The following is a 25,759-nucleotide window of genomic DNA, read 5'->3' on the forward strand; positions in this document are numbered from 1 at the left end:
AAATGCTCAAAACCACAGTAACATTTAAAACCAAAGCTTTATCTTTGTTTAAAAAAAAATCTAAACTAGAATCTTTGTGATCTTATGTAAATCATTCCTCCAACCTGGATCTTCCACAGTTGGCCACTGGAAAATAAATCAGGACAGAGCATTGACTTCTGTGGGGTAATCAATACTGAAACCTACTTTCCCATATTTGGCAAAGATCATTACATCTCAGCTAAACTTAGAGTACTGTGCAGCAACAAAATACTTTCAACCATATAGGAGAACTGAGTATCAGCCTCTGGTCAATTGGACTGGTTGCTTATAAGGACAGTAACCATAGAAACATCAATAGCTTCTACTGCCCCATTGTCAACAAGAAACATAATAGGAGGCTGGTAAGAGAATAAAGGAGGAAAATGCTTATAAATGCACACATTTAACACTGTCCTTTGATTATGACATCCATTGTGGATATTGGGTGGCTTTCTTAAGCCCCACTTAATTTACAATATGACCAACATTGGCATCTTGACTGACTACTGTATTAATCCAATGGCTATGCTGCCATCTTGATTAGCATCTGTTCCACCACCTTAAACACCACCCCGTGGGGTGGCACAGTAGCACAGTGGTTAGCACTGCTGCTTCACAGCTCCAGGGTCCCGGGTTCGATTCCCGGCTCGGGTCACTGTCTGTGTGGAGTTTGCACAATCTCCTCGTGTCTGCGTGGGTTTCCTCCAGGTGCTCCGGTTTCCTCCCACAGTCCAAAGATGTGCGGGTTAGGTTGATTGGCCAGGTTAAAAATTGCCCCTTAGTGTCCTGAGATGCGTAGGTTAGAGGGATTAGTGGGTAAATATGTGGGGGTAGGGTCTGGGTGGGATTGTGGTCGGTGCAGACTCGATGGGCCGAATGGCCTCCTTCTACACTGTAGGGTTTCTATGATAAAGGATGGCTGACCTTCATAATCATATAAAGGCTGGCATTGGAGGAACAATCTGGCATTTTTTGTCACTGACAAATTTAGTGACTCATTCTGAGTGGCATTGCATTTTTAATACCTGTCCATTTTACCTCCTTTCTCCTCACCCTCCAAGGTCCCAAACACTCCTTCCAAGTGAAGCAGCAATTTACTTACACTTTAATTGAATATACAGTATGTGCTGCTCATAATGTTGTCTCCTCTACACTGGGGAGACCAGAAGCAGATCGAGTGGCTGCTTTGCAGAACATCTCCAGTCAACAAGCATGACCCTGAGCTTCTGTTGCTCTGTCATTTTCATTCATCACCTTGCTCCAACACTGACATCTGTCCTTGTATTGCTGCGCTCTTCCAGTGCAGCACGTTAAGCTTGAAGGACAGCAGCTCATCTTTCACTTAGGCACTTTACAGCCTTCCAAACTTATTGAATTCAGCAATTTCAGACAGTTAACTTCGTCCCATTCTATTTTCTACTCTCTTTTTGTTTCTTTCACTTTCAGACAGCAGCTAGCACACCTGCTCCATCTTTTGTTTGTTTTCTTGTCCTATCATTTTCTTTGCGCCTATAAGACATTCTTGTTCCCAGAAGACTCTTCTGACATTCAACAGCTCCTGCCATCCACCCTATCAAAAACCTTCCTTGTGTCCCTGTTGCACCCAGAGTATTTCCAGCATTTCTGGTTTTCCTTGCAGATTTCCAGCAGTACGTGAATTCTATGACTGCATTTTTTCCCCCCAACCTGAGGGAAAATGAAAACAGCTAGGAGACAAAATAATAAGCTGAGAATTAAGGACAACGGGACACATGTAGTGTGATCATGTTGTTTCTAGCACTGTGGAATGTGTCTTGTGGGTAAATAGGGCCAAGTATACAGATAGCATTTTAAAAAAAACAAAACTCCCACGACTTATCTTAAAGTGCATTTCAGCAATCTTTTATTTAAAATACACAGGAATAAAAATATATGTACAAATATGAAAAATAAAGTAAGCATGAATTTGTAACTCAGTGAAACGAGCTAAATCGGCAAATTCACTTTGAACACATTACAAAAGCCATAATATCTATATCGTCTTAACAAGATCCTTATTCTTACACCTTGAACTGTTGGATGTAACAGTGCTATAGACTTTGAATTCACAACCATAAACTTGATTAAAAAGTCAAAGTCTACAGTTCTGGTCAATTAACCTCAATGAACAGCGTTTAAGCAGTGGGGGAAAAAAAAAGTTCCTAACTGATATCTCACAAAAGTATGTTTTATAACCAGGTCAAATAAGTTACAGAGTCCTCTCGTTAAGATAATGCAAAACATGAATTGCTTTGGGAGTGTGTACGTGATATGAACAATGTTATCACAGGCTTTACCTAACTGTAATACAACCAATGTATTATCTTGTGGAATTCTCAGCTTTTGTTCAGGAAATGCTATAGCACTATGACAACAGCAACAAACCAAAACACAATTTGAAATCTCAAACAGAGGAGATACAAAATCCTGATTCAATCGCACCTATATTTACAGGTTCCCAAACACAGGTCGAAGTAGTAACACTGACCTAATTACCAGCACGTGGGAACATCTGACCTCAGGAACACTTGTTTTAATGGTTGAAGTGTTAAAAAAGTACTAAAATTACCAATGTACTGAACGCAATGGGAAGTCATGGATATAGGCTCAGTGTTCTAAATAAAATCAGTTCTGGAATGAAGATCCCATTTCAAGAATTACTTTGCAAGATGAAAGGGTCTGAACTGTACCAATGGGAGCCAAAGGCAAAAAGGCCATTAGTATTTCTAATTCAGGAAGCTACATACCCCAAACCAGTAGGCCAAAAATGACACATGGACTGTACAGTTAATGTGAGACAGCAACCTCTGCCTCTAATTACAATGTTATTATTTAAAGAGTTCTGCTAAACACATGTCTCAGATGGGTCTCAAGAGCACATAGTGGTGGCCATAAAGCCTTATCTTCAAGATACTGCCACTAGAATCTTTGTAAGGTGAATGCTCATCATAGCATGCAGACTTGCAAAAAGGCTTAGGAGGCCATCACCCTATATGTTAAAAGATAAGATTCTTGCTAAGTAGGATCTGAAAAACATTAAAAAATTAGAACTGAAGCCTGTAGCTTTATGGTGTACCTGTACAACCATTCTTGGAGAATACTGAAACATGTAAAAATGTCTGTACCAATTGTGCTTGAAATGTGTAAGCATACAGGAATGAATGGAGAACTCCAGAGGGATACAGTAAAACTATTGGAAAGGTTGCATGTTATGTGAAGATTGAGGAAATGAAGATGACTTTGATAACGATGTCACTACTAGGTCTCCACTAAAGTCAAGGCCACGCCCTTCCTTTTCCTGAAAAGGAAATACATTTAACATTAATAATAAACCATTTTAAGTCACTAGTCAAACATGTCACTGGGTTCATACAAATTTCAAACAGAGGACTATGGAAATACATTTAAATATCAGCTTTACATTTGACTGGTCCTGAATTCGAACTATGTAGTAATCCCAATTGGACCAAAGTCCAACAAAATAAGTTAATTAGACTCACTCCCCAACCTGAAAGTTGCCTCTTTTTCCTTTTCTTAGCTAATAGAACAAACCTCCAGTATCAAGCAAAGAAAGTTTTCCCAATAAGTACAACAAATTGTCTGTTATCTTTTCCGTAACTACATTGCAGAGAAGCACTTTACATTGAGGTCCTGTTTTCATCTTATTAATTGCTGTTTTTCAACACCAGAAAGATAGCCAATATCCTCCTTACTACATTAAGAACTACAATAATCACAAGTGTCTTTCAGTTGAGGCGTTAAACCTAAGCCCCACCTACTCACTTGGATAGACGTAAAAGATTCCATGTGCTTTTTCAAAGAACAGGGGGATTATCCCTGGTGTCTGGCCAATTTTGATCCCTCAATCAACATTACTAAAACAAATTATTTGCTCACATCAAGTTGTGTGTGGGAATTTGCTTTGCTACAATTGGCTGGCATGCTTCCTATAACAGTGACTACACTTTAGAAGTACATCATGGCTGTAAAATTATTTAGGACGACCTGAGGACATAAAAAGTGCCAAGGGTGACACAGCTGTTAGCACTGCTGCCTCACAGCGCCAGGACTTGGGTTCAACTGGGCGACTGACTGTGTGGAGTTTGCATGTTGTGTCTGCATGGGCTTCCTCCAGGTGCTCCAGTTTCCTCCCACAGTCTAAAGATGTGCAGGTTAGGGGGAGGGCCCGAGGGAGAATTGATGCAGACTCGTTGGGCCAAATGGCCTCCTTCAGCACCGTAGGGATTCTACGAATCTATGATTTATAAACACAAGTCTATCTTTCTTGCATCTATATAGATTGAGAACAGAACGAAGTTCAACAATGGTGCAACCTGAATCTGTCTACACGAGACTAACTTCTAGTAAACTATATATATGGCCGAAATTAAAACCACTCAGCTTCAACTTGCATTTCTATATTGTTACATTGTTCTTTAGATGCAGAAAAACATTTCTCAAATGTTTTATATTGTGGACTGAAAAGTGAATGCTGAGCAGGTGGATAGTGTGTAAAATGGAGACAGTTGGAGTGGAAGAGCAAAGGTTGGTTCGACAGCAGGATTCAGCAGATGCCTTTGGGAAAGAGCTGCAAGGCAAAGGAATTTGGGTACAGAATACTAGAGGACACAAGCATAGTCACTGAATATCAAGAGTTGAAGAAAGGATAGAGTAAACCCCATTGTTAGAAAACTGGAGGATATGCTAACATTAAACTCAAGTCACTGGGGCACAGGATATTAGCGCAACCAGAAGAGAACAAAGGTGACAGTGTGAGGAGGCAGACCTGCGGGGGTTGAAGCAGGATGACTAGGCAGGAGGGTGTTAAGAGAAGTCAAATCTCACGTATGTCAGCCTTGCTTGTGCTACTGTTCACAGGTCAGAAGGTCATGGGTTCAAATCCTATTCCAGAGACTTGAGCACATTATTGAAGCGAACACTTTGGTGTGCAACTGTCAAACATACCATCGTTCAGATTAGACACCGAACTGAGGCTTCATCTGCCCCTGCAGGTAGGATACAACATTTCATGGCACAATAAAAATAAGAGCTGGGGTCTTTTCCCAGTGTCCTAGCCAAAACGTATCCTTTAACCAACATGACAAACAAATCATCTAATTTACAAGGAAAGTGGATACTGAAGGGTGTTTTAGCTTATTCACATTTTCAAAGGAAAAATGTTTAATGGAAACATATGGGTGACTATAGGCATGAAGCATATAGCCAGTAGATGCCAGTTACAAATTATGGACACTTCCATACCATTATGGCAAAGAAAAACTTGCATTTATACTGCCCCCTTTCACCTCATTTGCTTCCAAAGCACTTTGTAGCCAGTGAAGTATTTTTGAAGTGCAGTTACTGTTATAATGTAAGGAATGAAGCAGCCAATTTGCACACAGCAACCTCCCACAAACAACAAAGTGATAATGATGACTTTTTTTGTGGCTTTGCTTGAGGGATAAATACTGGCAAAGGAACCAGGGATAACTCCCCTGTTCATCCTCATGTTGTGAAATCTTCTATGCCTATTTCAGAAGCGATGGGGCCTCAGTTTCACATCTTATCAAAAAGATGACACCTCCAATATTGCAGCACACCTGCAGTACCGCACGAGTGTCAGTCTAGACTTTTGTGCTCGTGTCTTTGAAGTGGGAATTGAACCACAACCTTTGACACAAGAGGCAATAGTGCTATCAACTAAGCCATAGCTGATACCCAAGGGCCACCCTCATTTTTTGAATGGATACATTTCCTACATACTGAGAATTTAGCACACATAGTTTGATAATAGTGGTATATGTGTGGCTTCCCAATATCCCACCATATAAAAGGTATCACCTCCAAGTTGATGCTGCAAAGTCTTAAATACAATACAAACACGATAAGGATAATTCCCAAGGAGTAAGAGAAGTAGTCTCTCCTGGACGTTCAAGAGGACACAGCCATCTCATAAGAAAAACCTCAATCAAGTCTTCTTGTTCAAAAAATCTAAAGAAAAGTATTTAGTGGAAGCATATAGGCTACTTCCCAATATCAAGTGGATGCCAGCTACATTAGTCTAGTACATAGTGTGTAGTACAGAGTGATCTTGGAGCTTTCTAAATTTCATACCTCCAAAAGGACAAACATGAATTCACCTATCCACTTTGCCAACAACCATATAAACATGATTGTCCAGTATATTTATACACAAGGAGTTGGCCAGTCTTGCAAATAGATTTTATTCTACTGATGCAAGAACTCCTTTAGCATCCAAAGGATTGTGCTGAATCTTGACTTTCTCTCCGAGGTCACCCATCTCTTCTCAAGCCTGGGATTTCCAGTGTCACATTTAACTCATTACAGGCCAGGGAAAACAGACCTTATATTTTCCAGTAAGCTGCATGCCAATGTGACAAGATGATTTAATTTTATATGAAAGACCAGGTATATTGTACGTACCATTCTGTAGTCAAGAAACATTTCTTTGAAAGCCAGGAAATCTGTGAAAGTCAGTAACATGTCAAATATATCTCCAGAAATCTCATCTTTATGTTGTCTGTAACAAAATAATAGCGCTATTGTTACTATTCATTATATTCTCTTCAAACAAAGATTACATACCTTTGGAACATAATACTTCAATTTTAGATACAACCCCATTTTCTGAAAGTTTCATAATTACCAAAACTTATAGCAGACTCCTGAAAAAGGAGATTTTTGAGACCACCCCAAATTGTAGGTGGCCACATAACTGAATGAGGACAGTTGGAAGGTCAGAACCATTTTCAGATTGAGTCGCAAAACATTAATCAGTAAGCTTGTTACAAGCACAATGCTGCAACTTGCCAGTTTTCTGTAGCAGAGAAATCGATCAGCTTCTGCACAAGTCCTGCTGGTAGGATCATGAATGATCCTCCTTTCCTATAAAAATATTAAGAAAAAAACCCCCCTCTATTTTCTCAGAAGCCTCTTGCATTCTCTTCAAAAAACACTGGTTAGATATCCTCTGCTGGTATTCATTTAACAGGTTTGAAAAGGATGGCTGCCAGTTACTACATGTGCCAGTTTGTTCAATTTTTACCAAATATTCTCCACAGAAATTATGGATACCTCCCAGATCTTTAAACATCTGAGTACTATTTCATCTTCCCTATTTTTCAAATATTTAAAACAAACAAAATAATTTAAGTGCCATTAGTAACAATCTAGCTCTCAACACAGCAGCACAAAAAGCTGTTAACTTCATAATTATTCTTGAAGGGCTTCTTCTTAGGCCGTTCTGGATCAAAGATGACTTGCTTCCAGTTTGATTGTTTCTGAAATGGCTGAAAGTCTAATGCATGACCTGCAGGCACTGTCACATGTGGGCAGATGGTGCCTGGAAGGTTGGGCAAATGAAGTGTTCAGAAGTTTGTGCACTTTCAACAATTGCCTTCACCTCTATGTGCTCCCGATGAAATCTCTCCATGTCTTTTGTGCCTTCTCGAGTAAACCTTCTGCATTTTGGTCAGTCACAAGCCAGGGACATCCACGTGTCAGGATGATACTTGACCACTTCACGAATGCTTGGAGGACATCCCTAAAACATTTTTGCTGTCCTCGAATAGTGACCAGGTAAAACAGTTGCTTTGGGAGTATGGTGTAGACATATGGACAACATGTCGCACCCAGTGGAGCTGATTTTAAATTATTAGCACCTATTGCAAGGGAGATGGTATATAAAAGTACAGGAATCTTATTACAACACTACAGGGCATTGGTGAGATCACATCTAGAATAGTGTGCACTGTTTTGATCACCTTTGCTAAGGAGGGACATACGTGCATTTTGAGGCAGTTCTGAGAAAATTCACTGGAGTGATTCCTGGGATGAAGAGGATGCCTTTTGTGGAAAGGTTCAGCAGGCTGGGTCTTTACTCATTGAAGTTTAGAAGAATGAGAGGCGACCTTATTGAAATATATAGGATTCTGAGGGATAAAAGCAAATTACTGCGGATGCTGGAAACCGAAACCAAAAGAGAAAATGCTGGAAAATCTCAGCAGGTCTGGCAGCACCTGTAAGGAGAGAAAAGAGCTGACGTTTTGAGTCCAGTTGATCCTTTGCCAAAGCTGAAAGGCATAGAAAGTGGGAGATATTTATACTGCAGGTGAGAGAATGAAAGATGAGTCATAGCCACAGAAACAAGGGAAAAGGCTGCTAATGGCAGTCCATAGAGAGAATAAAAGATGTGAATGATCAAACATAAGAGAAGCTGAAACAGAGGGTAAACTGTGACAAATGAAGATGTGAGGGTAGAGGGGAGGGGGAATGGGTGGGAGAGAGGTAAAATTGAGAAAAAGGGGGAAAGGGGAGAACAGGTAAGGAAAGGGGGGGGGTAAAATAGGGGGAAGGGGAAGAAAAAAATAAAGAAATACAATAAAGAAATAAAAGGTAGAGAACAGTTAAAAATTAAATAAAATTAAAACAAAGGGGTCGAGGTGGGGTAGAGCTAATCATCTGAAGTTGTTGAATTCTGATTCTGAGGGAATTTGTCAGGGTAGATGCTGAGAGAAATGTTTTCCCTCATAGGGGGAATCTAAAATGAGAAAACAGTTTCAAAATCAGGGGTCTTCCATTTAAGCTGGAGATGAAAAGGAATTTCTTCTCGCAGAAGTCTGTTAGTCCTGGGAATTCTCTCCCCCAATGTGCTGTGGTGGCTGGGTTATTGAATATATTCAAGCTGAGTTGGACAGAATTTTGACTGACAAATGAGTCATGACAAAGGGTTATGGAGGACAGGCAGGAAAGTGGAGTTAAGATCACAATCAGATCAGTCATGATCTTAATGACTGTTGGAGAAAGGGGTCAAATTGCCTTCTCCTGTTCTTATTTCTCATGTTGTGGATGTTCTTCGGATGCTGAGCATGTTGGCTTGGGAGAGGATGCTGCTGTTGCAACACTTTTCGTCATCGAATTTGGAGCACTTTTTGAAGCCACCACTGATGGCACTTCTCCAGTGCTGTGAGGTGTCTGCTGTAGGTCTCCAAAGCATAAAATGGGCCTTTTACTAAATGCCTGAAAAACTATGTTCCTCTTCCAACCAGCTACTACAGCACAACGCTTTCCCATCATTGTTAAAGATCAATGGCGAGATCCTGGACAATGTGAACTACTTTCTGTACCTAGGGAGCCTCCTCTCACTAAGGCAGACACTAACGACAAAATTCATCAGCGCTTCCAATGTGCATTGGAATCTGAACCTTCAGCCAACTGAAGAAGAGTACATGAGAACCAGATTCCCAAACCCAAGAACAAAGAACAAAGAACAATACAGCACAGGAACAGGCCCTTCGGCCCTCCAAGCCCGCGCCGCTCCCCGGTCCAGGATTGAATCCTGAATCCAGGATCCCCGCCCAATTTTCCAGCCTATCCACATACCAATATCCTATCCACCGAGCTGTCCCTCACAGCTACGATGCTTTGTTCATTACAACCTATTAACTCACCCCCACCCCCCTATTCCAGACCATGTGATCCCCAGGGAGAGGCGAAAACCCAGAGTGAAAAACCCCAGGGCCAATATGGGGAAAAAGAAAATCTGGGAAATTCCTCTCCGACCCCCTGAGGCGATCGAAACGAGTCCAGGAGATCACAATGGCCCTGATCGGAAAATGCTTCCCAACCCTAGTCATTTCCACTTCCATGAACACCATATGAATTCCCTGCCCCCGAGACAGGTTCCCAACTATCCGCAGTCTCGCTCTGTACTGGCACCAGCAAGATGATCATAGAATGAAGCCTTGAAACGAGAAACAAGGAACAATTAGCCCGCGCCGCTCCCTGGTCCAAACTAGACCACTCTTTTGTATCCCTCCATTCCCACTCCGGTCATATAGCTGTCTAGATAAGTCTTAAACGTTCCCAGTGTGTCCGCCTCCACCACCTTGCCCGGCAACACATTCCAGGCCCCCACGACCCTCTGTGTGAAATATGTCCTTCTGATATCTGTGTTAAACCTCCCCCCCTTCAAAGAACAAAGAACAGTACAGCACAGGAAACAGGCCTTCGGCCCTCCAAGCCTGTGCCGCTCCTTGGTCCAACTAGACCAATCGTTTGTATCCCTCCATTCCCAGGCTGCTCATGTGACTATCCAGGTAAGTCTTAAACGATGTCAGCGTGCCTGCCTCCACCACCCTACTTGGCAGCGCATTCCAGGCCCCCACCACCCTCTGTGTAAAAAACGTCCCTCTGATGTCTGAGTTATACTTCGCCCCTCTCAGCTTGAGCCCGTGACCCCTCGTGATCGTCACCTCCGACCTGGGAAAAAGCTTCCCACTGTTCACCCTATCTATACCCTTCATAATCTTGTATACCTCTATTAGATCTCCCCTCATTCTCCGTCTTTCCAAGGAGAACAACCCCAGTCTACCCAATCTCTCCTCATAGCTAAGACCCTCCATACCAGGCAACATCCTGGTAAACCTTCTCTGCACTCTCTCCAATGCCTCCACGTCCTTCTGGTAGTGCGGCGACCAGAACTGGACGCAGTACTCCAAATGCGGCCTAACCAGCGTTCTATACAGCTGCATCATCAGACTCCAGCTTTTATACTCTATACCCCGTCCTATAAAGGCAAGCATACCATATGCCTTCTTCACCACCTTCTCCACCTGTGTTGCCACCTTCAAGGATTTGTGGACTTGCACACCTAGGTCCCTCTGTGTTTCTATACTCCTGATGACTCTGCCATTTATTGTATAACTCCTCCCTACATTATTTCTTCCAAAATGCATCACTTCGCATTTATCCGGATTAAATTCCATCTGCCACCTCTCCGCCCAATTTTCCAGCCTATCTATATCCTGCTGTATTGCCCGACAATGCTCTTCGCTATCCGCAATTCCAGCTATCTTTGTGTCATCCGCAAACTTGCTGATTACACCAGTTACACCTTCTTCCAAATCATTTATATATATCACAAATAGCAGAGGTCCCAGTACAGAGCCCTGCGGAACACCACTGGTCACAGACCTCCAGCCGGAAAAAGACCCTTCGACCACTACCCTCTGTCTCCTATGGCCAAGCCAGTTCTCCACCCATCGAGCCACTTCTCCTTGTATCCCATGAGCCTTAACCTTCTTAACCAACCTGCCATGTGGGACTTTGTCAAATGCCTTACTGAAATCCATATAGACGACATCCACGGCCCTTCCTTCATCAACCGTTTTTGTCACTTCCTCAAAAAACTCCACCAAATTTGTAAGGCACGACCTCCCTCTTACAAAACCATGCTGTCTGTCACTAATGAGATTGTTCCGTTCTAAATGCACATACATCCTGTCTCTAAGAATCCTCTCCAACAACTTCCCTACCACGGACGTCAAGCTCACCGGCCTATAATTTCCTGGGTTATCCCTGCTACCCTTCTTAAACAACGGGACCACATTCGCTATCCTCCAATCCTCAGGGACCTCACCCGTGTCCAAAGAAGCGACAAAGATTTCCGTCAGAGGCCCAGCAATTTCCTCTCTCGTCTCCCTGAGCAGTCGAGGATAGATGCCATCAGGCCCTGGGGCTTTGTCAGTTTTAATGTTCCCTAAAAAACCTAACACTTCCTCTCTCGTAATGGAGATTTTCTCTAACGGGTCAACACCTCCCTCCGAGACACTCCCGGTTAACACGCCCCTCTCCTTCGTGAATACCGATGCAAAGTATTCATTTAGGATCTCCCCTATTCCCTTGGGTTCTAAGCATAATTCCCCTCCTTTGTCCCTGAGAGGTCCGATTTTCTCCCTGACAACTCTTTTGTTCCTAACGTATGAATAGAATGCCTTAGGATTCTCCTTAATCCTGCCTGCCAAGAACATCTCGTGCCCTCTTTTTGCCCTTCTAACTCCCCGTTTGAGATCTTTCCTACTCTCTCTGTATTCCTCCAGAGCTCCATCTGTTTTCAGTTGCCTGGACTTAACGTACGCCTCCCTTTTCATTTTAATCAGATCCTCAATTTCCCTGGTTATCCACGGCTCTCGAATCCTACCTTTCCTATCTTTCCTTTTTACAGGCACATGCCTATCCTGCAGCCTTATCAATAGTTCCTTAAAAGACTCCCACATGCCAGACGCGGACTTACCCTCGAACATCCTCTCCCAATCAACATCCACCAATTCCTGCCTAATCCGGCTATAGTCAGCCTTCCCCCAATTTAGCACCCTGCCCGTAGGACAGCACTCATCCTTGTCCATTACTATCCTAAAGTTAACAGAGTTGTGGTCACTATTTGCCACATGTTCCCCTACCGAAACTTTGACGACCTGACCGGGCTCATTTCCCAGAACTAGGTCCAGTATAGCCCCCTCTCTAGTCGGGCTATCTACATACTGTTCCAAAGAACCTTCCAGTACGCATTTTACAAATTCCTCCCCGTCCGGTCCCCCAGCTCTAAGCACTTTCCAGTCTGTGCCAGGGAAATTAAAGTCCCCCACTACAACAACCCTATGTTTTCTGCACCTATCCAGAATCTCCTGACATATCCTTTCCTCCACTTCCCGTGGGCTGTTGGGTGGTCTGTAGTACACCCCCAGCATAGTGACTGCACCCTTCCTGTTTCTGAGTTCCACCCACAGCGACTCAGTACATGACCCCTCTAAGTTGTCTACCCTCTGCACCGCGGTAATATGCTCCTTAACTAATATCGCTACTCCCCCACCTTTTTTAGCCCCTCCTCTGTCTCGCCTAAAACACTGATACCCCGGAATATTCAGCTGCCAGTCCTGTCCTTCTTTTAACCAAGTTTCCATCATGATTTACTGGGCAGCAGAGATCCCTTCATTCCAATATGTTTCAGAGACAACCTATAGCTGGCACTTCTTGAAGGGGTGGTACGTTTTGGAATGTTATGCAATGATGGTTCATATCATGCTTTAAACCAGTTTCTTGGAAACAGCCATTTTCTGCAGAAATCCTTTCCTTCTCTAACATGACACCGTGTTCTGGAGCAGTGCTCATATCAATGATAAGTGCTCTTTAGAATGTTACATCCTCATTCATTACACAGGGAGGAGAAAAAGAATTCCACCTGGAGATTTTCCTTCCAGGATATTGCTCACTGCAGGTTGTAAAGCATGACAATTACTCCCTCCTTTAGTCAACATTTAAGATTATGGTGATTCATCAGGCTATATACTACCCCATTATAGTGCTGAATCATGGTCGGCCCAAGATTTTCAAAGACCTGCATAACGTCACTGAAAATAATAGAGAAAGTAGCATTTAACAGCTCAGCTCCTGAGTTTTCCCAGGTTGATCCCATAAATTGCAGTCAGAGAGATTCATGCCTCCAACAAAGCATTAATTAAATTTTCACCAATTCCCCAAAGCTGTTTATAGCACCCCCAAGTGATGACTTTTCAAATGTCACATTCATTTTCACAACAGCTCGATTCAGAACATTTGCCAGAGCTTTTGCTGAATTTATCGATCATATTCACCTATTCACAGAATTCACTGCATTCCAAAAGAAAGGCATTTTAATAAGATAAAGCATCATAAACTGCAATTATTTATTCAATATAGAAAACAGTAGGGCCCATTAGGGACCAAAGGGGAAATCTGTGGGTGGAGGCAGAGGTCATTGGTCGGGTGTTAAATGAATATTTCACATTTGTCTTCACCCATGAGAATGAGGAGGTAGTTATGGAACTCAGGGAGAGAGATTGTGACTGAGGGGAGAGAAAATTATCATATGGAGTGACAAGGTATTGAAGGTATTGGCAGGCTTAAAAGTGGACAAATCTCCAGGTCCGGATGAATGTCCTAGGTTGTTGTGGGAGGCAAGGGAGGAAATTGCAGAGGCTCTGACCCAAATTTTTATTTCCTCCCTGGCCACCGGGGAGGTGCTAGAGGACTAAAGAGCAGCTAATGTGATCCCACTCTTTAAGAAAGGTTATAGGGATAAGCCAGGGAACTACAGACCAGTGAGTCTCATGTCTGTGGTTGGGAAACTACTGGAAAAGATTCTGAAGGAGAGAATCTATCTCCATTTGGAGAGGCAAGGTTTGATCAGGGATAGTCAGCATGGTTTTGTCAGAGGGAGATCATGCCCAACAAATTTGATTGAATTTTTTGAGCAAGTAACCAAGTGTGTGGACGAGAGTAGTGCGGTTGATGTAGTTTTGACAAAGTCTCACATGGGAGACTTATTAAGAAGGCTAATGCACATGGGGTACAGGGTGATCTGACAAGGTGAATTCATAATTGGCTTAGCGGTAGGAGACAGACGGCTGCCTTAGTGACTGGAGGCCAGTGACCAGTGGCGTACCACAGGGATCCGTACTGGGCCCCCTATTGTTCGTCATTTATATAAATGACTATGTGGAGGTTGGATCAGTAAGTTTGCTGATGACACAAAGACTGGCCGGGTGGTTAACAGTGAGGTTAAGTGCCTTGGGTTACAGGAAGATATAGACGAGATGGTCAAATAGGCGGATTAGTGGCAGATGGAATTTAACGTGGAAAAGTGGAGGTGATGCACTTTGGAAGGAGTAATTTGATAAGGAAGGATACCCTGAAAGGTCTAACACTGGGAAGTTCTGAAGAACAAAGGGACCTTGGCGCGTTTGTCCATAGATCTCTGAAGGCGGAAAGGCAGATAAATAGAATGGTGAAAAAGGCATATGGCACACTCGCCTTTATCAATCGGGGTATAGATTACAAAAGCAGAGAGGTCATAATGGAGTTGTATAGAACTTTGGTGAGGCCACAGCTGGAGTACTGCATGCAGTTCTGGTCGCCACATTATAGGAAGGATGTGAACGCACTGGAGGGATGCAGAGGAGATTCACCAGGATGTTGCCTGGGATGGAATATCTAAGCTATGAAGAGAAGTTGAATAGACTTGGGTTGTTTTTGATGGAGCAGAGAAGACTGAAGGACGACCCCATTTGAGGTGTTTAAGATTATGAGGAGCATGGACAGGGTGGATAGCGAGTAGCTGTACTCTTAGTTGAAGGGTCAGTTACAAGGGGACACAAGTTAGGGATGCAGGCTCGATGGGCTGAATGGCCTCTTCTGCACTGTAGTATTCTGTGAATATTGTGCTAGATAGTCTTGTAGTTTTATGTTTTGCCCGCTCCGTGCATGCTTTCTAAAATCCAGTTTCATAAAAGGTATTAAAAACTGCATTTTCTTGTAAGAAATAATTTCCTGGATTGCTTGCCTTCAAATCTTCAGCTGCTAGTTGTTTTTCCGACATCATTGCTTCTCATACACACACCCTTCAGTGGAATTCTGCCAATACAATTCCACAAACATTTGTTGGGTGTGTGAAAGCAACCCAGGGTCAATCAATGAAACTTATATTGTCTCCCTATAAGTAAAGGCCCTAAGCTGGCACCTACGCTTGACACACCAAGAGCAGAAATGTGTGGGAAAATGCAGCTTTGCCAAAAGCTTGGACACACCACAATATGAGGCACTATATTCTCAATCTGAACTTTTCTATTAATAGCATAGGTATTGGGTTGAAAACTTTTGAGGTGGGTTTTGTGGTCAAACAACGAAGTTATGACTGGTGTTGAAAGAAGATGCTCACAAAGCATTCCCGTGATCCCTGTGGCACGTATGTTCTACTTTCCCCACTTTAGTTTAAATCTGGCACCGGCAAGCGGAAATCCAGGCATCAACAGCAGTGGTGTCTAAGTAAGCATACTGAAATATTCTCAGATAGCAAACTAGAATATGAAAACACTTAAATTTAAAAAAAAGACTGAAATAAATGTTTGGTAATACACTTTTGTGATGGCCCATGTGCTTTTTGGGGAAAGCCTATATTTTATGTTAGGGTGATGATCCCTTTAAGAATTAGGTTTCTCTGTTTTTTTTCTAGAAATCATCTTCCAGCGTGCTTCTGGAACTAATCATGTGACCAAGCTGCCTGAGAGACAAACAATAGTGAAGCAAGGGTAAACAAGAAATAATTACAGCAGGGAGTAAATTTTTGTGCATGGTTCTGTTTATCAGGCAGTTTAATTTAAAACTAGCTGGCTGCAGAGAACATCTCTTCCATGCAAAATTCAGTTAAAACTTTCTGCTGGATAAAAGGGTTTAATATCCTTAATAATTGAAGGACGTACTAATAGGGAGTTGGATCTCTGGGATTGCTAAACTGAGAACAAAGTGGGAGAGAGAGATCCTAGATGCAAAATTCCAGAATTAAAGATCAGAACAAGGCGATTTCTCCTCTGAGGTGGCTAGGCTTAAGATGCCAGCGATGTCTGCAATGCACTGGGAATCTACAATTATGGGACAGTTGGAGGAGATTTGAAGGGACAACTTTGCTAGAAGTAAGCAGAAGGCACAAGGAATGTTAACCCTTATGTAAATCTTTGAAACAATATTCAGACCAAATGGTAAATCTTCCAATCTCTCATAAGTATCTGATCTAAGCTTGGTTTGGGGATGCAAGTCAAATGAAAGAAAGAAATTTGATTTAAGAAGTTTGGTTTAGAGGACCAGTAACTGCATTGATTATACTTTTGAATTTTTAATGTAATTGACTACTTAAGATAACGTGTAGTCATGAGTATTCATATTTTTTAAATTTTTGTTTAGTAAAATTGTTTTGTGTTTAACAATGAACCTTGTGGTTTGTACCTCGGCTTTAGATTTCCAAGAAAAGTTACTGTCTTTACCAAGATCATAACACTAGGGATTAAGACAGAAAGTCTTAAAATATCAAACTTAAGAAAGAGTATTTTTAAAAAGGTGGAATTGCTTATAATGGAGGAATTTGACATTCAATAATATTAAAATTCAGGGCCAGTGAGGCTGTTTGGCAGTAATTATGAACTTATTACACGGCTAAAAGCCAGTTACTCTGCATTCAACAAAGTGTACTTTTTTCAAGGGCTATCACAGCATGACTGAGCGTACACACAATGGTTTTCAACTGATTTCAGTCTGGGGAGACCTCAACAGCATACCCTTGGAGAAGCACCGAGTCATTGACAAAAACCTTTGGATTTCCATGTTTAGCTATATGCTTTGATGTCAGAAGGAGCTCTCAGTTGAGAGCAGTAATAATGGTAATCACTTGCTCAAAGTCATCGTCTTTTCTGTTGCTAACACCACCATGGCCCCCCTAACATTCTTGAAGTTGACTCATGGCTGCTACATGGTCTTAAGGGATCAGGTCAGCATTTGCTCCCTCATCTACATGGTCCATCTTTCATGTGTGTGTCTGCAAAGCAACAGCCTATCTTCGCCTGGTGTCCAATTACTTCCAGCAGAGGACACTGGATAATGATAGAGTGGAAGAACTGATAGATTTTTACTTCTGTAATCCAGCAGCACTTATGCCAATTGTCGTGTGGCACCAACCAGCCATGCTGAGATCAATTAACTCTGCACATTCTAGAGATCCTAGTTTGCATTGCTCCACTCAATGAAGTTAAGGGATCACAGTAGGCCAGGGTTGATTTTTGAGTACATGAAATTAACAAAATTGGAAAATGCCCCACAGTTCACAAGAACCAACATGTCCCAATTGACTATTTGCCAAGTTGCTTAACTTACTGTAGTGATGTAATGAATGTAGTCATATTGAAGGCTGGTCTCCTCTCTATCAACTGCTGTTCAATGTACTTCTCTAACAAATCAATCTGGGAGCAAAAAAGGCACCGTTATTTACTGCTTACCAGGAGGGAAAAAACATGAAAAATGGTTGATATTATGGGATACTGACAACTCTCGTAAATATTTAAGAAAAAATATACAGGTGGCTCAGCATGCTGAGCCTGCTCTTCACCAAAAGAAAAAAAACCTGAGTACAGGCAGTCCTCAACTTTACGACATTCAAGTTACCACAGACAGCACTTATGATGTTTATAAATCGACACCCTGTTTTGACTTTACGACATTGGCTTTGAGTTTACAATGTCATGCCAGTGAATATGCTCAAATATTCATAAGGGCGCACCAACGTTTTCTTTGGCCCATCTCCCTGGCTCAAGACAGTAGCTGTTCCAATGCATTTTTCCTTGATGAGTCTGTGTAGCCAAACCATTTATTTTGGTGAAAATAAGGCAACAGGCCTTGGTTCAGGACTCAATCCCCGATTTATTACATTGTTCTCATAGAAAAATCAGTTTCGATTTACTACATGTGAACTTGAGATGCAGTTTTCAGGAGCCAATTGTGCCGTAAGTCCAAGGATTGCCTGTAATGCAAAACATGCTCTTATTGTAGCTCCATCATACACTCCCTTCAAATAATTAAAAACCATTCCACTTCTTTAAAATAATCATGTGAAAACTTTATATCTTTTGAAAATCAAACCCACTGAACAGTTCCTCATCGACAAGGCAATACATGACACAAAAATATAGAAAACAAGTGGCTACTTGGTCCTGGAACACAAAAGTCTCCGGAGAAAGGTATTCTTACTTAAGTACCATTACAGACATCTATTGATACTCGATGGTCAAGAATTATTTTGTGGTTTAAAAGAGACAATACAGCCTAAATATAGCATAAGCGTAAACAGGAGAGGTGAACCCAGCAGCAGCCACTTTCCTTTTAGCCTGGCAAGTTACATACATTAAAGATATCAAAATGTGATCACTTCCCTTACTAATATGAATTAACAGTGTGTTAGATGGTGTAACTCCTGCTGCTGGGAAACCCTGCACCTGCTGGATTACCATAAACAACGATACAAAAGATTTGCCAGAATTATAACCCGAGAATAAGAACAAACTATGGATAAAAAAAGCTTCAACAGTTGATGCAATTCCCAATTCTTTTCTCAAATTAGGTTTCATATAGTACAGCAATGACATGCCAATTAAAATAACAAGCCAAATCTAAGGGTTAAGATATGAATGGTACAAATGTCATCAGGATATCTGCAAAGTTTTCAGGCAATCTTTCCAAGTTTTTCCCCCCCTCTGGGGCGGTGTAAAAATCCATTCCAACTTTCCAGTTCCTCTTACACCCATCTTTACTATGGCTTTCATATAAAATTATACTGCCATTTGTACAGAATACTATAGGTTTATTAGGATGCTTCAGGAAATTATAGATATAATCTATGTCGGTTATGTATTTTAGAACATCTTAAGATTGTCAGAGAGATGCCAAAAAGTCATTGAGGGCAGATACTCACATATTCTTGAAAAATTGAAGTGTAAATAAGCTTGTTTTCTTCAGTATTCTCAAATTCTAAATAGTATTTGTCCATAAAATTTCTCTGTAACTGTTGAAATTCTTCATCTGAAAGAAAGGGATTAAAAGATCACAAAATGCAGCATTAAGTGCAAGTTTTGACCGGCAACTGTATTTGTATACATTGCAGTGTCATTAAATAGATATAGAAAGTGCTGATTTAACCAGCCGGATTTTGCAGTCAGGGTCATACAGTCATTTACAGGAGGAGGCTATTAGGCCCATCACGTTCATGCCAGCTCTCTGCAGACTTAATAACAGACTTAAACTAACTGGCCTATAATGGCTAGGACTGTCCTTACATCTTTTCTTGAATAAAGGTATCTCAATTGCTACTCTCCAATCCTCTGGCACCTCCTCTGTATCTAGGAAAGATTGTAACATTATGGCAAGCTCTTCGTTATCTCCATCCTGCTTCCTTTCGCAACCTGGGATGCCAGCCATCCAGAGCAGGCGATTTATCCACCCGAAGCATTACCAGCCTCCTGCCTCTGAATTTTTAACCACATTCAATGCCTCCACCACATCCGCTCTATCACTAATTTATCAGCTTCCTCTTCCTGAGGTAAATACCAACACTAAGCATTAATTACGTTTTCTAGCCATTGCCCTGTGCCTCAAAGCATATATTATCCTCTTTAACCCAGTAAGACCCACTCCACCTCTTGCTAGTTGTTTACTGTTTACATGGCGGTAGAAGACATTTGGATTCCCTTTTATGCTGATTGCCATTCTATTCTCACTTTGCTAGTCAGATTTTCCTTTTCAAATCACCACTCAACCTATTATATTTGATCAGGTTCTTCTTTAAGAATTTAACGACATGCATCATATTCTCTATCACCCTTATCATTGAAAGAGCCATAGTTTTGGTTTTATCCCCCTTGCTCTTGTTGGAATGCACGTAGCCCTGAAAACATCATCTCCTTAAAGACCACCCATTGTTCTGTTTCATTTTACCCTAAATCCCTTCTCCTCCCATTGAAATTATCCCTCTTCAAATTCCAAGTTAGTTCAACTTTAAGATGTTGCTTGCTCTTCTGCATTACTGGACTGACCTTATGGTGTGATGATGATCACTTTTACCCAAGTGTTCTCCCACCAACACTCAGTCCACTTAGCCCACCTTATTCTCCAGCACCAGATTCAGCAATGCCTCTGTTCTCATTGAACCAAGAGAATATACAATTCAAGGAAGTTCTCCATGCCCTTCACTCTAACACTAGTCCAAATGATATTTAGGTGATTGAAGTCCCCCAATATCATCGATAGTTCTTTGAGTTCTGTGAGTTTCCTGCAGCCCTTGACCTCAGCCTTGATTCAGGGGGATCGCACTGAGTCTGCACTCACAAGAGCCCAATTGGCAAGGACCAGGCCTTCCCTCCCCAGGAAAGCAGAGGGTGATGGTTGAGGGTAGAAGGCCCGACATTCATTTACTTATTCAACGTTTATTCTGCATTCATTGCCTACTGCATCATTTTTCCATGTGCACTGTTTATTTCTCTTCTCTGACCTTTAACTTCTCCCTGGAAAAAAAAATCAATCTACATTCTTTCTGTCTCAATTGACAAGTAGGAACTGGAATACGTGAATTGTAACTTTTTAAATGAATGATGAATTAAGGTTGTTGATGTGATTGCATAGAATATAGTTTGGTTCTGAAATCAAACTGACCTCAGAAATGCTAGCAATTTACAAGCAACTGCTAATTTGAAGGCATGGATTTTTCTGCAGGGCTAATAAATTCTAATTAATCTCAGAATGTGCCTCTTTAGAGGGTCAAGAACTGTTTTGTGGTTTAAAAGAGACAACACAGCCTAAATATAGCATAAGCGTAAACAGGAGAGGTGAACCCAGCAGCAGCCACTTTCCTTTTAGCCTGGCAAGTTACATACATTAAGATATCAAAATGTGATCACTTCCCATATTAATATGAATTAACAGTGTGTCAGATGGTGTAACTCCTGCTGCTGGGAAACCCTGCACCTGCTGGATTACCATAAACAATGATACAAAAGATTTGCCAGAATTATAACCTGAGAATAAGAACATAAACTATGGATAAAAAAGCTTCAACAGTTGATGCAATTCCCAATTCTTTTCTCAAATTAGGTTTCATAGTACAGCAATGACATGCCAATTAAAATAACAAGCCAAATCTAAGGGTTAAGATATGAATGGTACAAATGTCATCAGGATATCTGCAAAGTGTGAAAATGAAGTAAAAATATTGAACTTTAAATTAATTTCTTCAGCATTGTTTTCACCTACCCATAATAATATCTTCTATGTGCCCAATGACTGTATCAAACTCAGCATCAACATCAGATGAACTGGATAAGAGATGGAAATAGGATATTAACTTTTTTTAAAAAATGTAATTCATGCATAATTGTACCATATTAATATTATACATAATGTACATCTAATTTCCAGAAATGGGCCTTGCACCTTCTCAGACTTTGCAAAGCTACATCAGTTAATATGAAATACATTTTTGTGACATTTCCTGTTGGCTGTATACAAGTTGAGACCCTTCAAACTATTATCTATTTGAAGCTCCCCTTCCATTTCTTATCTACAAGTTGCCCATTGGCAACATCATCTGAAAACAAGTGCTAGCTTTCACCTGGACACTTATGATACCAGCTCTACCTCACCTCTCTGGATGACTTTACTGTGGCCAAATTATCAATGGGCTTATCCGAAATAAGAATTTGATGAGAAGCTATTTCCCACAACCAAACATTGGGAAGATTGAAGCCATTATCTTCAGTCCCTACAACAAACTCCATTGACTAGCTACCAACTTCATCCTTCTCCCTGGCAACAGTATGAGGTGAACCAGACTGTTTACAACCTTGGTAACATGAGACCACAAAATGACCTACTGACCACACAAAACGGCAATCAACAACATTGCCTATTTCCATCTCGTAACATCACTTGACTTTACACTCGTCTCAGCTCATCTGTTGCTGAAACCCCCACCCAAGTCTTTGTTACTTCTAACACACTTCTGGCCTGACCTTCCATATGCTACCCTCCTAAACCAGAGGTCATCCAAAGCTCTGCTGCCCATGTGGTCACTTACACCAAGTCCTATTTACCTGTCTTCTCACTGACCTTCATTGATTACTGGTCCAGCAACATTTCCATTTTAAAATTCTTCTCCTGGTTTTCAAATCTCTCCATGACCTTGCTCCTCCCTCGCTCTGTAATCTCCTCCAGCCTCACAACCTTCAGGGATATCTGTGCTCATCTAATTCTGGCCCCTTGAGCAACCCTGATTTTAATTACTCCACCATTGTTGGCCATGTCTTCAATTGCTTAGGCCACAAACTCGGGAATTCCCTCAAATTGTCCCCCTCCTTTTAGCTGCTGCTTAAAATCCATCTCAATGACCAAAATCCATCTTTCCAAATATCTCATCTCCTTTGGCTTGGTGTCAAACTTTGCTCTATAATGCTCCTGTGAAGAGTCTTGGGATATTGTATTATGTTAGAGGAGCTATATAAATTCAAATTATTGTTGTGTCTACAACCAAATTAGGTGCAACTTGCCCAGCACCTTGCTATGTATTCTGAATTTTTAAAATTGTAATGAGATAAATGAGCCTTAAGGATAAGTAGAAATGAAGGATTTGCAGCTTCCACATAACGATCTTTCTAGCTGGCAGCCTTCTGTTCTGAGAGACAATGGTTTACACATGATGGTCAACTCGGTGTTAAACATTGCCTGGAGTGGTTCAGGAGCTCCACTTGGGAATGCAGTTTCTGCTGCATAGAGCCATAGAATCCCTACAGTGCAGAAGGAGGTCATTTGGCCCATTGTGTCTGCATGGACTCTCTAAGAGAACATTTTACCCAGGCCCACCCTTCCCCCCACCATGGCCAATCGACCGAACCTACATGTCTTTGGACACTAAGGGGCAAGGTATGATCAATCCACCTAACCTGCACATCTTTGGACTGTGGGAGGAAACTGGAGCACCCAGAGGAAACTTATGCAGACATGGGGAGAACATACAAACTCCGCACAGTCACCTAAGGCCGGAATCGAACCCGGGTGCTTAGCGCTGAGAGGCAACAGTGCCACTGAGCCACAATGGGCTGAGGTGGTACATAATTCACTGGCCTGATTTCTCAGGGCCTCTTCTCAGCCAGCTGAACTTTTCATATCTCCTCGCCTTTTCCGATGCCCCTTCAGAGGTCCCAACCATTGGTGGCCATCTTCTAGTTCTCTGTGGCTGTGTTGGTGCATGCCATCTTCATCTCCAACTTGCAGGAATCCTTGTTGTGAACAAGGTGGTGACCTAGTGGCCAGTTCACCATATAGAAGGTCTTTGGATATACATCTGATGACAAGGCTAAGCCATTGCAGATTTTGCTGGCTCCATAATAAGTGTATGCTGACAGAATTAGCAAGATCCAAGGTCCACCTAAGTTGGTGACCTTGTCCCATCAAGAGAAGCTGAAGATATGTTTGAGGCGGGGAAGGTGAAAACTTTCCACACAATTATATACATAATTATCCAATCTAGTCGTGAAGGTAGAAACTTCCCACACAAATAGGTGGGATGAGAGGAGACCTAATGGAGGTATATAAGATGTTGAGAGGCATAGATCGGGTGGACTCTCAGAGGCTTTTTCCCAGGGTGGAAATGGCTGCTACGAGAGGACACAGGTTTAAGGTGCTGGGGGGTAGATACAGGGGAAATGTTAGGGGGAAGTTTTTCACACAGAGGGTGGTGGGCGAGTGGAATCGGCTGCCATCAGTGGTGGTGGAGGCAAACTCAATAGGGTCTTTTAAGAGACTCCTGGATGAGTACATGGGACTTAATAGGATGGAGGGTTATAGGTAGGCCTAAAAGGTAGGGACATGTTCAGCACAACTTGTGGGGCTGAAGGGTCTGTTTTATGCTGTAGTTTTTCTATGTTTCTAAATACATAATTATCGAGTTTGGTCCTGAAATTATCACTAACACTGCAATAGTGGGGTGTAACAAAATAGCATTCAGTAATTGTGAATCATAGAATGACCCAGCATAGAGGTGAGCCATTTGGCCCACAATTCCTGCGATGGCTGGTTGAAAGAGTTATCCAAATAGTCCCAAGCCCCTCCTCTTTCACCAGAGCTCTGCAATTCCAGTTTGAAAGTTATGATTGAATCTGTTTCCAGCACTGTTTCAGGCAGTGCATTCCAGATTTCATTTTTCTCCCCTCATCTCTCTCGATGACTTCACTGTTGCTAAATTATCTAGTTCTTTTGCCAATTACCACAAGTCTGTATCTGGTTACCAACCTGCCTGCCAAAGGAAATAGTTTCTCCTTATTTCCTCCATCAAAACCGTCTATGATTTTAAATACCTCTATTAAGTTTTCCTTTAACGTTCTTTGCTCTAAGGAGAACAACCTCATTCCACTATCCTCTTGACATAATCAAAGTCTTTCAACCCTGATACACTCTAATAAATCTCTGCACCATCTCTTAGGCCTTGGCATATTTCCCAAAGTGCGATGCCAAGAATTAGAAACAATACTCCAGCAAAGATGTAACCAGAGTATTATATAGGTTTAGCAGAGCTCTCTTGTTTTTGTACTCTCTTATTGATTTATGAAGAAGATTCCATAAGCCATTTTAACGGCTTTCTCAACCTGTTCTGCCACCTTCAACGTTCTATCTCTGTATACCCCACGTTGCTCTGTTCCCGCACCCTCTTTAATATGATTTGGTGTAATCAATCATTCTGATAATAAATTACTTTTTTCAATATTGGAGAGATTTTAGTATTTATGTTTAAAATGACCCAATATGAATGCCAGAGAAAAGGACATTAGTTTTTTTTATCATTTGATAAAATATACATGACGGATATAACTGAGATAACACTGTGCACATTGAAGTCATATTCTCTGTGATGATTAAATTATACTCCAGTTTTCAATCAAAGTTGGATACTGATATGTAACATTTACAAATTAATTTTAATGCAATTAAGATAATTAATTGGAAGGCAGTTGAAACAAACAAATATTTTGGCTGGAAGAATATAAAAAAATATAAAATAAAAAGTACCATTCTAAAGGGGATGCAGGAGCAGAGGGACCTTGGGTTTATATGCGCATAAGTAATCAAAGGTGGCAGGACAGGTTGAAAGAGCGACCAATAATGCACATAGTATCCTAATATTAGTAACAGCATAGAGTACAAAAGCAAAGCGGTTACGTTGAACTTGTATAGAACACTAATTCAGCCTCAGCTGGAGTATTGCATCCAATTCTGGGCACCAGAAAAGATGTGATAGGAAAGATGTGAAGACATTGGAGAACGTGTAGAAAAGATTCACAAGCATGCTTCCAGGGATGAGGAACTCCAGTTATGTAGGTAGACTGGAAAAGTTGGGATTTTAGAGACTATTATTAAAGGCACTTAGGCAGAGTCAACATGGTTTTGTGAAATGGAAATCATGTTTAACCAATTGGATGGAGGTCTTAGTAGCAACATATGCTGTGGATAAAGGACAACCAGTAGA

At 41.5% G+C, this 25,759-nt stretch overlaps 1 protein-coding gene across 1 annotated transcript in view; it reads right to left on the reverse strand.

Annotated features, from left to right (window-relative positions):
• Window positions 1-1,877: 1,877 nt before the first annotated feature.
• arl2bp (ADP-ribosylation factor-like 2 binding protein) overlaps window positions 1,878-25,759 on the reverse strand; it is a 32,707-nt gene continuing 8,825 nt past the window's right edge. The window contains exons 3-7 of the mRNA XM_078211017.1: window positions 21,496-21,557; window positions 19,166-19,272; window positions 17,575-17,660; window positions 6,484-6,580; window positions 1,878-3,337 (exon numbers count right to left, since the gene is read on the reverse strand). Coding sequence (XP_078067143.1) covers window positions 3,230-3,337; window positions 6,484-6,580; window positions 17,575-17,660; window positions 19,166-19,272; window positions 21,496-21,557 — 460 coding nt within the window. The 3' untranslated portion in view covers window positions 1,878-3,229. The remainder of the gene's footprint in view (window positions 3,338-6,483; window positions 6,581-17,574; window positions 17,661-19,165; window positions 19,273-21,495; window positions 21,558-25,759) is intronic.

This window comes from Mustelus asterias, chromosome 4 (assembly GCF_964213995.1).
Source record: "Mustelus asterias chromosome 4, sMusAst1.hap1.1, whole genome shotgun sequence".
Classification (NCBI taxonomy): Eukaryota; Metazoa; Chordata; class Chondrichthyes; order Carcharhiniformes; family Triakidae; genus Mustelus; species Mustelus asterias.